Genomic DNA, 13,404 nt, shown 5'->3' with positions numbered 1-13,404 from the left:
TGTCCTACAGAGAAGAATTAGGGCAGAGACATTACTGTGCAGCAGAGAAGTTATTTTGTGGGCCATCACTGTAAAGTAAGTATTTTCAAAAAATTGTAATTGATTTAAAAGTAAACTTAGAAACTGGTTGTATGTATTGCTATGAGATACTCTTCCCTGCCTGAGGCACACCATGTAATGACACTGCATTCTAAGGGCATTTTTCTTCTAAATTTTACAAAGCTATGTGCTTTTCACTCACTGGAAAAAATTCAGGCGATGAGCTACTGATATGGGAAAATGATAGCAACACAAAATCTTTTGCAAGCAAAACAGAACGAACGAATTTGAAGACCACATTGAAATTTGAAGTTATCTGTTTTTCTAGGCATCTGTAAACCTCTCAGGATTCAATACAAAGCATTTCTCTTCTCTCTTGTCTTTATTAAAGGACATAAGTAGTTAAACTGATAGCATAGCTAATAAAAATCCCAGGAAGACAAACCCCCATAAGCTTGGGATAACTAAACACAAACCGAGGAGGAAAATTTGCAGCTACGTTTTAAAACCGTTATTTTCTCAATATAGTTTTCTTTCATTACAAAGACGGAAAATACTAAATCCTACCATAACTAATACTTAAAATGTGTTTAGAGTATTTTACACAGGGCCTCTTGCAGTCCATTGGACAAATAAAACTGAATTGCAATCTTTTTTTAGTAAAGTGTGGCCCTTTCATTTTCTCATTTTTGCAAAGTACATGATCAGAATGATGGAATATTTGGCTTTGAATTATTTTGCAGGACTACTGTTCATTCAAAAGGAAAATCCAATTCCAATCACTCTTTTTTATACAAACAGGGAAGATGCCTCTATTACTGCCCATGTAAAAATTTGTTTCTCTAATGGTCAAAGTAGTTCTTAAATTATTTTAAATCAATTTAAACAAAAATAAGATACTTTAACATCATATTCCAATTTGTGTGAACTTTGTACACATCCTGACTATATCTGCTTTCCAAGAAAATAAGGTTTTGTGCCATCTTGGATACATTTAGATGAACTTGGATCTAAGTCCAAATTTTTCATCCTAAAAGCTCCTGAGCCGCTCCTTAGCTCTGGAGATAACTATATTTGCTGTCCCAAGGGTTTTGGGTTCCCTGTTTTCCTGAAAGTACACATCTTTTGCATGTATTAGAATTCCTCCATTTTCACAGGCCTAACAGTTCCATACTTTCCCAATGTTCAAGACTGTTCCTGATCAAGGAATGCAACATTCCTCTGCTTCAGATATCTGGAGATGCTCAAGCCGCTCAGTACTCATAGCGAATGCCCAAAGATGCCGATATAACCAGGCACTCTTGAAACTCCAGTTGTTGATGCAAACTTCTTTGAGAGAAGAGATCTTTCTTTTATAAAAAAAACCAGACAACTGATGCCCAGGAAGACAAGAACTAATTTCTTTCTTTTGCCTGATTTAGATTTACTAAGCCTGAACAAAACCCTTACCCACCAGGCTACAGACTACTCTTTGTAAAAGCAGAGATTTCTGTTTTCTTCCTCTGAAGCTTTGTCTACAATACAGGGTGGAAAACGCAAGATTCAGTCACCCAGACAGGAAGTACAAGAATGAAAACAACTTTGGAATCTATTGCCATTCCCCTGAGAAAGTGAGATGTCCCTCCAATATTTATGTGTTCCAACCAATGCCATCTAATATGAAACAGATTACCAAGCATTTGAAAAGAAAACAGTGTTTTAAAGCAAAACAGTAAGCCTTGCTCAGTTCTTGTGGAGAAATTATTTGGTCTCTATCTTTATGGAGAAGATCATGGAATTGCAGCCCAAGGATTTCAGACTTGGTGTACCCTTGTTGTCATCTGCACATGTGCATACTGGCTTTACACAGATGCCTGCTTGGCGTGTTAGCCGTTTTAGATCCTCATGCACAAAGGCCTAACTGCCCATGCAGGGTCTGGATTCCATTTATAAGTCTGGGCACCCACAAGCAAGGCTCTGCAGTGCTTCATTTCAGGAAAACAAATTTCTCTTCTGGATCTCAGACACAATTTGTCAAACTGGCGTCCCGCGGAATATATAAAAACTAGCTGATTAAACTAATAGCTTTTCATTGAAACAAAACATGCATCTTACTTTGTGTTTAAGGCCATAATTCACTTCCAGCTCCATAAGCAGCACGCTCTTTCGCACATTTAAAGTCTTCTGGAGTTCATCAAAAGTGGAATGAATGTCATCTACAATGCTAGCCTTTTGGTTGGTTAACTGGTGTATGATTTCTGATACAAAATGAAGTGCTGAGTCGATCTCTGGAAGCCTGAGGAAGGGAATAAATTACAAAGATCGCTGTTTCAAAAGTCATTAAACATTGGTCCTTGCCCTGATATCTTTTGATGAACAATCTCATCAGCAGGCTATCTTTAAACTCAGTCATTTCCCAGAAGTAAGTTCATTCCTTTAATAGTCATGTAGTAGTTTTAGTCTAATAAAATAAGGAATAAGGCTAAGCCAGGGCCCTCCCTTATAGAAATCCATTAGATTTTAGGCATTTCCAAGATCTGGACCTTGGATTCTCTGTCCTTTATGCAAATGTATCTATTCAGGAAGATATAACTAGATCTACTCCACTTTTTTTTCCTTTTCTTTTTCTTTTGTTTTTCTTTCTTTCTTCTTTTTTTTTTTTTAGCCTTTCTGTCACCATAGTGTTCATACTAGTTTTTTAAGTGTCCAGTATTATTAATTTATCATGAAAATCACGACTGGCTAGCACTTTCGTCCTTAACATTTTATGTTCTTTCTTTGGAGGACATTGGCATTTCTAATGGCCTCTCTTTTGTGAAAGACAGATAGGAATCTTTTGCTCTTTTCTCTAACCCCTCAGCCCATCATACTCAAAGGATTTTTTTCCATATGCTAGCCTCACTGTCCCTGTTTACTAGATAAAGGTCCATGGCACCAGCACATTAAACAGCTACCCAAGGTAACGCAGGAAACCAGTGGTGGAACTGAAAATGGAAAACCATTAGTGGAGTATCCATACCTTTTGTTGACAGCATCCAGCTGCACTTGGAGGGAAGCCTTGTGTTGCTCCACCACATCCTTGAGTGGTACCGTGGGATGCTCTGCGTGTTCCCCCTCTGTACACTCCCGGCACATGGCTGTCTCACAGGACTGGCAGTAAAACTCCATCACCTGGAAAAGTTCAGAAGTCTAAATTCAAAGATGGCAGCAGTAACATCATTCGAAGCACATCCTACTGGATCTTGAACTCATGTTATCCAAGCTCTGAGACAGTTTCTCATTTCTTAGATACTAATAATTTACTGCTTAAAAGATGACTATAATTTATTGTTTAAAAGATGGCTGTTATTCTTACATATTCAATATCAAATACTGTTTTAAATGCATTTTATCCTTTCAGAAAGCATCAGATTAGCAACCTAGGAAACAGAATGCTGAACTTCAAGGCTGGCCCCATCATCTTTAGACTCTGTAATGATAAGTTTTTATGTCTCTCTCAACTATTTTGGAGGTTTGTTTAGGTGATCTCTAAGGTCTCTTCCAGCCTAGGCCATTCTATGATTCTATTTTGTGAAACAACTCAAAACCCCAGGGCATTCACGTCTCCTCACTAATTCAATCCTTAGTCTCCCAGAGACTTTGGTCTGCCAAAGAAGTGCAAACTTAGGCTGTTTTTCATAACAGGGCCACATGTGGAACACGAACTTGATGAAGCTCATCAAACAGCATGTTTATTTGCTAGAGAAAGGCACCCTAAATGAACTAACGTGCTGCAGGCAAAGATCCCCATATCCCGTTACTAAATTCCTTAAAACCATCAAATTCTCATATCTGAGATTATAATGATGCTATCTACACTTGAAAGAGAAGGAGATTGTTTCAACCCATTCTGTACCCAGTAAGATGCTGTCTGGAGATAAAAAAGACCTTTACACGTAATAAATATCCCAAATTCTGAATATATTCATGAAGGGGAAGAAAAAGTGCTGTGCCCAAAATCATGTTAATCAAAATAATGCACATATATGCAAATTCAGCATGAGACTTTCTTTTACTGTTAGGAAGTCCTGGAGCACAAAGCATTTTAGGCTTATTAAAAGTCTATAAGGACGCTTGCAGTATATGCTTCAAGGCAAGACATTGGCAGTTCTCTTGCACTCAAAACTCAGCATCAGAATCTTGAATAATTTGGCTGATGCTTCTGGCACTCGGACCTCTCACACAAAGATAGCTCTACTGGAGATGTTGATTGCCGACGAGAGGGCTGTGTAGAACTAGCTGTTTTCAGGTGAGCAGAGGGGCCTGTAACAGCACCATGCAAAGTAGCTGGCTGCTCCAAGATATCTTGAGAATTAGGAGGGGGAAGTAAGAACCATGATTTGCATGTGGCTGTTAGCATTAATAGGGATTTTCCTGTGATAAGCTCCTTTCTGTCTTATTCCCATTCTTCCCTCTTATCTCAATTCACAAGATAGGGGATTCACGCGCAATGAGGGTTTAGTCATTTGTTGGCCATTCATGTAAGCCACTTTAGAGGAAATTTAAAAGCTGCTCCAAATAAACTGTGTAAGATCAAATATACCAGCAAGAAAAAAAGAAAAAGTAGACCTTCTAAACAATTACATCCCCATCAACACTATTCAGGTCACTGTGAATTTAAGTAGTCTCACAGTAGTAGATCCTCTGAGGTTTGACAATTATTTTGGTAGGCATTAAGATGTGATGCAGTCTTACAGTGAATAGAAGAAATGAGTTAAACAGACTTTAGGATTTAAATTCTTTTCAAAGAAACACTATTACACAAATACTATTATTCAAAGGAATACTGTATTGACTTTTCCTCTCTCCCCTCCATGCCCAATATGGACATCATATTTTTTGACATTCCCAGAAAGCTTTTCATTACTACAGGTTTGCTTTACAAAACATCTCAGGAGAAAAAATGTTTGCCTAAATGCTTCTTTTCCAAACTGAAGAGCACTCTTGGGCAGGATATACTATGGTATCCGTATTATGGCTTCAGCTGTATTTCCACTGAAGTCGATGAGAACATTCCCATCAGCTGTAATGAAATGTGAATTAACACCCACTGATTCTGAAATTCCATCCACTAACTCTCACCTTAAACCAGGCCAGCATATTTCAGCACAATGATCTAATTAGAGACCCATGCGTATCTTCACTACTGTAATTTAACTGATTTTACAGAAACTTTTTAATTTGCATAATCAGGGATTCAAGTACTTCTGAATTAGATTTCACAAAGCCAAAGCACACTAATTCCAGCCCTTCAATGTTCAAGTCTCAAGAAAAAAAAGGCTCTCACCAGTCACAAGTCCCTTTCTCTAAAATCACATTTGAATAATGACATTGTTAATCCTCTGGTTTCTATTTGTTTGAATTAAAATAGCAGTCCAGAGAAAAAAAAGATGAGTCTACTCTTTGCCAGCTTTCTTCCTCACCTCACACACATGTTTAATTCCTCTGTCCCAGGGCTAGAATGCATCTTAGCTTTGTCTGGTTTGGCTTTTGGAAGAATACAAATTTGGATTACCTGAGGGCACTTCCTAGATACGTTAAAATCTAGAATGTGGGGTTTTGTTCTCCCTACTCATAGCTTTTGCCTTACATGTGCAGTAAACTTGGAAACTGATCAAACTTATAAAAAAATTTTATAAAACTATTATGACTTAAACATCATGTTTACATACGAGTGAATCACCCAAATCTCTCATATGACTTTCCAATTCAGTTAGATATGACTGTAACAGTCACACTATTGCTTCCTAACTGTATTAAATGTTCCTTCGTCAGGCAGAACAAAATTTCACCAGCAGTGAGCTCAGTTTATTAGTTCTAATGTTCATTAAGAGTCTAACTCTGACGTTCTGAATTTTTCATTTAGCCTCACACTGAATATTACAGAGTACAGAAAAAAACAGATTACACTTTAATGGAATATGTAAGTGATATGATGGGAAGTACAGAGGTGATGAGAAAAAATACGGGTTAAAGGGTATGTTATGAAGTCAAAATATCAAAGATAGGTGTTTTTTTATTTTTCTAGGACAAGCATACAGGCAGTAAGTAACACCTGCACAAGTTCAGGAAATGTTTTTCTAGACAAGATCTTATAATTGTCAAGTTGCCAAGCTATTCTGTGATCTTTTGAGAAAAAAAATTAGTCAGAGATAAGGCATGCTTTCATTACAAATGTTTAATTTAATATTGGGTATGCTCCCTTGTTACAGCCATAGGCACAAAATACACTGGACTTGTGAAGCATGGATCCTAGACAGTGGGCTGGCTTTCACTTCAAAATAATATAAAACCCAAGCATTGACTTTTCAGGATGGAAGACTGAAAAGAGGCTACATCACTCAAGCTAGGATGTAATGGACCTAGAATTTCATAACATTCCCTACCCTGTCTGTGTACCTGCCCCTAAATGATTGTAGATGAGTGTTTCCAAACCAGGATGCTTATATCCAACAAGAGCTGTAGGTGTTTAGCAGCTGAGAACAAAGCCAATCTTATTTTAATGTGTAGGCAGAAGATAAGAATCTTCTCTCAGCTTCACAAATTCCATATATGTGCCCTATTACCCTGATTTAACAAGAACACATATTTATACTCTCTGTTCGGTGAACAGAAGGAAGCATTTGTTTATAGTTTGAGCCCAGGAACCACATCTCGTGTTAAGGTACTACAAACTAAGTTTCATTTTTCGTAAGAACACGCACAACAAAGATCTCAAAGAAGGTGTGAGAAGATGTGCACAGAAGGAATAGGATATATGCATATGGATTAAATGATCTCTAAGGTCCCTTCCAGCCTAGGCCATTCTATGATTCTATGATACGGAAAATATAAGTGGTAGGAATAAGAGACCATCCAGGAGGGAAAATGTCTAATCTACATGGCCCAGGGAAGGTTAAGTTACAGCAGACAAGGAAGCCAATGAGAAATACCTGCACATCAATTTCTACCTGATTTTAATCAGAGAGGTTCAAATCCAGCATGGCTGGAAAGATTGAAAAAGCTTGTTTAAACAGAAACTTATTTCCAATACAAAGAAAATCTGGTGATACCTAAATGAAATATCCCTTGATAGTAAAAATACAAAGGATCTGACCCTACCCCAAGCCATACATAAAAATTAACAGAGAGAGAATTCCATGCAGAATGACTGCTGATTCTGTGAAGGCATTCTCCTTCAGCTACCCCTCTCAGCTCAATCCTCTCTCACTCCCTGAAGCTCCCAGCAAAGCTACTAGCAGCCAGACACTTTCCACACACACTGTGCACTCACGAAGCCAGCAAAAGCCCATTTCCTCAGCGAGGCCAAAGGTGCCTAGTACCTTGGCCACTGCACCCTGGGTGCCTTTCACAGAATCACAGAATGTCAGGGGTTGGAAGGGACCTCGAAAGATCATCTAGTCCAGCCCCTCTGCCAGAGCAGGAGCAACCACAGAAAGCAGGATCATCCAGAGGGTCAAAACTACTAGGTGAACCTGTAGCAGTTCAAAGGTCACTGCCACTAAACCAATTGTCTCCTGTGATGAGATGACTGCATGACAGTTTTCAAAACTTTAGTCATGGTCTCCCATGTAATCCAGCTGGTGAGCTAGGGATTGGATACACAGGTGGTCAAGTAGGTGGAAAATAGGCAGGATTTCTGGGCTCAGGGGTTTGTGCAACTATGAGTATGAAGTCCAGCTGTTGGCTGGCTACTCACTGTGTTCCTCAAGGACAGACAGTAAGACTCACATTGTTTAACACCTCTGTCAATGACCTGGGTGTTAGGAAGTTCACCCTTAGCAAGTCTGTCAATGACAACAAGCAAGGTGATGGTAGATATACTGGAGGAAATGCTGAGAGGACTCTGAAATTCTCAACAGGTTGGAGAAGTGGGGTGGCAGGAGTCTCGGAAAGTTTAATAAGGACAAATCTAAAATCCTGGTAGAGAATAACTTCATGCAGTGCTACAGAGAGCAGCATGGGTGGTTGGAAATTAACTTTGCAAAGATGGTTTAAGTGCTATATGCAACTGCCTCATAGGAAGACAGAACCAGACCCTTCCTGGAAGTACACAGTAACAGGACTAGAGTCAACAGGCACAAATCAGAACATGGGAGTAAGAAACAATTTTCACTGGAAAATTTCCATTGCATTGCACTGGAAGAGGTTTCCTGAGAGACTGTGGAGTCTCCATCCTTGGGAGATACTCAAAACTCAACTGATCAATGTCCTGAATCATGTGAGTTAATTGGACTCATTTTGAACAAGATACTGAACTAGATGACTTCCAGAGGTCCCTTTCAACCTCAATTATCCTGCCAGTTATTGTTATCCTCAGTTATTCAGCCAGACCCACCTGGCCAGCCTCAACCAGTTCTCCCCAAAGCCTAACCCTCCCATCATGAGGATGAATGTTTGCACTTCAGCTTTCAATTTCCTAGCTCCACAAAGCTTTAAATCGAAGTCATCCTCAGCCAGTTCCCAACCCTCCCAGATACTTACTGGAGCAAGAAGATGTTCCCATCACACTTTACTCAGCATCTTAAAAGACATGCCGTGTTTCAAGGCAAGCCAAATACATTTGGTTTAGAGGAATTATAAATCCACCTTTCCCTAGAAAGGAGTTCTCATAGAGAAGGTGACCTATTTTTAATTGTAGGCAAATGAGTTTTCTCTAAGCACACCCAAATAATCATAAGCTGATAATGTAAAATGCCAAAAAAACCTAACATCTTCACTTGGATTTTTTCCTGCATTTCACAATCAAATGGCTCTTATCATGACTGTTATGTCAGAAAAGAACTGTGATTCATTTTGAGGAGAGCCAATAAAATGCAAATAAAAGCTAGGAATGTATTAATCATTAACCACTACACACACAGAGGTATAGTACACGTTAAAAAGTTACACCAGTTATTCATAAGTCAGAGTGTACAGCAAATCAGTTCTACAAGTCCATGTAATGCCAGCAGGCCAGTAAACCAGAGGCAGCTGAGCTGTTCCTCTGTCAGAGTAACCATTACCTATCAGCTGAATGATACTGAATGATACCTATACAACCAATATACCTAAACTGAGTATCAGAAAGAACAGTCACCGGAAAGATTTTTTACAATACTGGCACATATTTCTTGGCTTGCATAGAAGCACAGCATTGAGTTTACAACACAGCATCGCTCAGCTTTGCAGTGTGGTCTACTTACATGTTTGCATGAGCCTGGCTATGAAACAGGAGCTCATAGGCCTATCACAAAGCTGCACAGGATAACACCAAAAACTGTGAAGTAAGGAGAGTTGGAGCTGTTCTTGTAATAATCTGGGAATACTTACTCCATTGGGGGTACTCGTCAATGAAAACACTGATGTGATTTGAGGGTGTATGTGGGGGGCATGCTGGGAAAAAAAAAGTAGGTGCAGGAAAAAAAACACAAAGCAGCCTCCAAGGACTGATACGCAAGATGCACATAACACTGCAGATAAACAGAAGCTCTCTGTTTCTACCCTGTGCCAACCCTAAGTGTCCTGAGCTAGGAGACCCTTTGGCTTCGTGTTAATATGCTCACATAGCTTTTGGTACTGCCTCAGTGTGCAGAGGTCAGTAAAGCTTATAAGGTCCCTGCCACAGACTGCCTGAACAAGCACACGGGTGCCCACAGCAACAGTCAATTCTACAAGAAAGAGAGCGATGGAAACCCAGCCCAAAGAGACAAAGGCACAAGGTTCAGCATTTGCACGACAACAGTTTTGACCAAATGTGCTAGAAGACAGTATCAGTATCTTCCGAGACAACTGGTAAGATGAAATTATATCCTGACTTCTTTAAGATGGTCCACACTAAGAGCATTTGAGTTAATTTCAAGAATCATTTGTCTTTTGTCGACTAATTATAAAAATCAAAGAACTAATGTGATTCCAATTCCTCCACTCTACATTTAGAACAAAGCACCCATGACAAACCAGACCAGTCAGTACATCTCGGTACCTGTACATATCACAGGAGTTTATCTCACTTACATTTCCGTCATGATTAGGACAGGAGAGCGGTTTGCCTGCAGCAACAGCAGTGACAGTCTCCAAGATGGAGGACTCTTCAATGCTGTTGTCCGGCGTTCGTTGCAGGACGTCCATCAGGTTGGTGATAAAGAAGTTGTTCTGGAGTGCAGAAACCCCTTTCTCTGGCAGAATGGAGGTCTGGCGGCACACGGGGCAAGAAAGGGTTAAGCTATGGGCTGGAATGTAATTCTGTAAGCACCTATGGGGAAGGAAGGTGGAAGGGGAGAAGAAGAAAGGCAAAATGTGATCAAAGAGGAAAAAGAATTCTCTACATTCTAAGAACTGGTTTGAAATAGTGCTACCCTTGCTTATAGAGGGAAAGGAACTAGGATTCAGAAGTAAAAGGGTTATGGGTTTTGCTTTTTTTTTTTTCCTTTAAATCTTTCTTTCTCTGCCACATGAAAAAAAGGTTCAATAAGCTGACATCATTACAAGAGTTATGTGTCTTCCTTGGACATGTGTTTCCAGACTGCATCCTGCTTACGGGATAGCAAAAATAAACTATCAGACAAAGCTTGACAGACATGAAGTTATTGCATCAAGTGTTTGAGCCTGTGTCTTTAACTGACTAACCGGCAGTTGACCCTTGTCTTTCCAACAGAATGTCCTTTATTTGTCGGTTTAGTGTTTCAGAGCTAAAACCTGGTCCCAATGAAACCAATGGAAATTTTTCCATTTATTTCAATTAGGAAAGTTATTTGGCAGTTAGCCAGAATCAACACAGCTCTCTTAACTACATAGAGAAGTATGTCCGAGGTTATCACAGTTTATGTTAAGGGGAGTTTTGGAGGAGATTTTTGTTTCTGTTTTGTTTGTATGCATGGGGCAGGGGGCATTGTTTGGTTTGGGGTTTTTTTTAGAAAAACTAAATTTCATAGAATATAAATCTGATAAAAGTTCTGTGTTCAACAATATGCAGCAGACTGGTATAGTAAGTGACACTTTTGGCCTTGAAAATCAAGTTAATAGCTGCTGGGCACGCAACGTGCAACTGCAGTTGGGAATTCAGCATCATCCTGTAAGTACAGGAAGCTTCGCAGAATGCAGTTCTTAAGGAGTCTAAAATGGGAGCAGTGCTATATCAAACTCCTCATGAGATGTCAACCAAGAAAGTGTGACCTTGCATGGGTACGCAGCTCTTATCCACTTCCAAGGGTTTTGCTTGCACCACTGTTTATCCTCCCTTGGCAGCTCTCCTCCTGACCCCCCAGTGAGGCCTCTGTGAAAGCAGAGCTTAGGCTTTGTACCTCAGCAGTACACTGGAAAAGTTATTCCACCTTCTCTCCATAACCAGACCAGCATAAGAGGATTACAGTGAAAACCAGAAGCTGACCTTAGGATTTACACATGAACTGAAGTCAAGAAACTTAAGACATGGTGGTGAAAATCTTGACTTCACTGATTTCAGTGAGAGTTTTACTGTTGCCTTCATTAAAGGCAGGGTTTCCTTTTCTTCTGCAAAAGACAATTTCATCTGACACACTCAGAGATCCAAATTTTTCCTTGCACCCTGTGAAAAATTAGTTATGCACACCATAATTCTAAGAGGTGGAAATCTCCTGAACTAAATGTTCACACAAAATACCATTTATTATAATTCTTATGCCGTTCCATATATAATCCATAGAGTTGCATTCCATCATCAGATAAAGAACTGCAGTTCTTCAAATAACTTTTTCTGCAGATGCAGTATTTTGTCCACCACTTGATAGATAATATAACATTAAACTATCGCTAAGTACATTCAATTCATTCAGCTGAATACACTAGAAGGTGGGTTGCTATTTTATCATATCTCTTTTCAGAGTTTTTCCATTTCAGTCAAACAAGCTGCAGAATAATGAAGTCACTTAAACACTGGTTATTAATAATATATGTATATCATGTACCCTTGGACATTGGGATAATTATTTCTCTGCTTAGTAAATCAATGAAGAAAGGTTTTAATTGTTTCTAATTATAGAATAACCAGTATAAAATTGAGACTATTAATCTGAAGTCCAAATTCGGATCGCCATCACATTTCACACTGTTGTTACTGTATTCATTAGTTTCATTTGATTTACTTTTTATCTATTGCATAAAGGCGATGTATTCCAAATATTCCACTGCTGTCTCCTCTTCCTGCCACAGATAAGATTCCTGCCTCTCCAGCCTTCCCAGACTTTATTGTGCCTTAACGTGACCTTTATAAGAAAAAAGTCCCTGTCGACTGAAGGATGCAGAGTTCTGTGCTTGTTACAAGACACAAATACCTAGTTACAACCATGAGGAAAGGACTTACCTCTCACAGAAAGTGTGCAAACAGGGAAGTACTTTGGGGTTCTTGTAACGGTCCAGGCATATGCTGCAAATCAGAAACTGCTTGTCAATCTGACGGACCACAGGACTTGGGATGTTGGAGCCTTCACTGGCCATCCTAGACCACTGACATATGGGTCCTGTTCCCTTCTACCCTGCACACTGCTGTAGTGGGGTGGGGAAAAGAAAAAAAAAAGAAAAAGAAAAGGCCTTGTAAATTCAATGAAACAACAAAATCACCCATGTTTCATCCTTATGCAGGAATTCATATTTCCATAGAAAATCAACACAGTGAAGAATTAAACTTCTAAAATGGTTTATTAGTGATGAGAGCTCAGGAAACAGTCAGCCAAGTCTACAACACCACACATAACACCTCTGTCTGAGCAGGCATTCTGGAAAGGTGTGTTGCCTCTCGACTGAAAGAGTTACAGCACTGTCATGTTTTAAAGAAATCCCACAATAAAAATGTTCTTACGCCAGTAGGCTCAGCCAGTGCTAACAAAATAGGATTTCTTACATCTACAGTACCATTGGCAAAATACTTAAACTGGAACTGCACCAACCAGTCAAACAGCTGCGTCACAGACTGAGTTTGAAAATGGTTCACCTAACATTGTTTTCCCTTATCAGCGCCGGTATTGCCAAAGATATGCTACTTCTGGACTTCAGGAAGACCCCAAGAAGGAACCTCCAGCACCAGTCAGTCTCTGGGAAGGGAGTACTCAAATTCTGCATCAGCAATGGGGGGCGGTAAGTGGAATGAAAAGTCTCATGATAAAAGAAAGTGACCGAAGAAGAGGTAACTGATAGCTGCTGAGAGTCAGCAAGGGTAGAGTGAAGGATACGTGAAGGACATCCAAATAATAAATGCAAGAAAGATTACATTCTAGGCAGAAAGAGTAGTACAAATCATGTGTTTAGGACTGAAGACTCTTCATAACCCTGGCACGAAAAACATGAATTCAAAGGATAAGAAAAAAATCTACTGACTGACAGAATTAAAATTGC

The 13,404-nt window shown here is 39.4% G+C and overlaps 1 protein-coding gene across 2 annotated transcripts in view; it reads right to left on the bottom strand.

Annotated features, from left to right (window-relative positions):
• TRIM2 (tripartite motif containing 2) overlaps positions 1-13,404 on the bottom strand; it is a 42,122-nt gene that overhangs the window by 24,616 nt on the left and 4,102 nt on the right. For both annotated transcript variants that reach the window (XM_009870382.1, XM_009870383.1), the window contains exons 2-5: positions 12,377-12,558; positions 10,054-10,291; positions 3,038-3,189; positions 2,134-2,314 (exon numbers count right to left, since the gene is read on the bottom strand). In XM_009870382.1, coding sequence (XP_009868684.1) covers positions 2,134-2,314; positions 3,038-3,189; positions 10,054-10,291; positions 12,377-12,510 — 705 coding nt within the window. In that variant the 5' untranslated portion in view covers positions 12,511-12,558. The remainder of the gene's footprint in view (positions 1-2,133; positions 2,315-3,037; positions 3,190-10,053; positions 10,292-12,376; positions 12,559-13,404) is intronic.

This window comes from Apaloderma vittatum, unplaced genomic scaffold (assembly GCF_000703405.1).
Source record: "Apaloderma vittatum isolate BGI_N311 unplaced genomic scaffold, ASM70340v1 scaffold10215, whole genome shotgun sequence".
In the NCBI taxonomy this organism is placed as follows: Eukaryota; Metazoa; Chordata; class Aves; order Trogoniformes; family Trogonidae; genus Apaloderma; species Apaloderma vittatum.
Note: the sequence above shows the minus strand (reverse complement) of the source record. Positions and strands in the feature narration are given on the sequence as shown.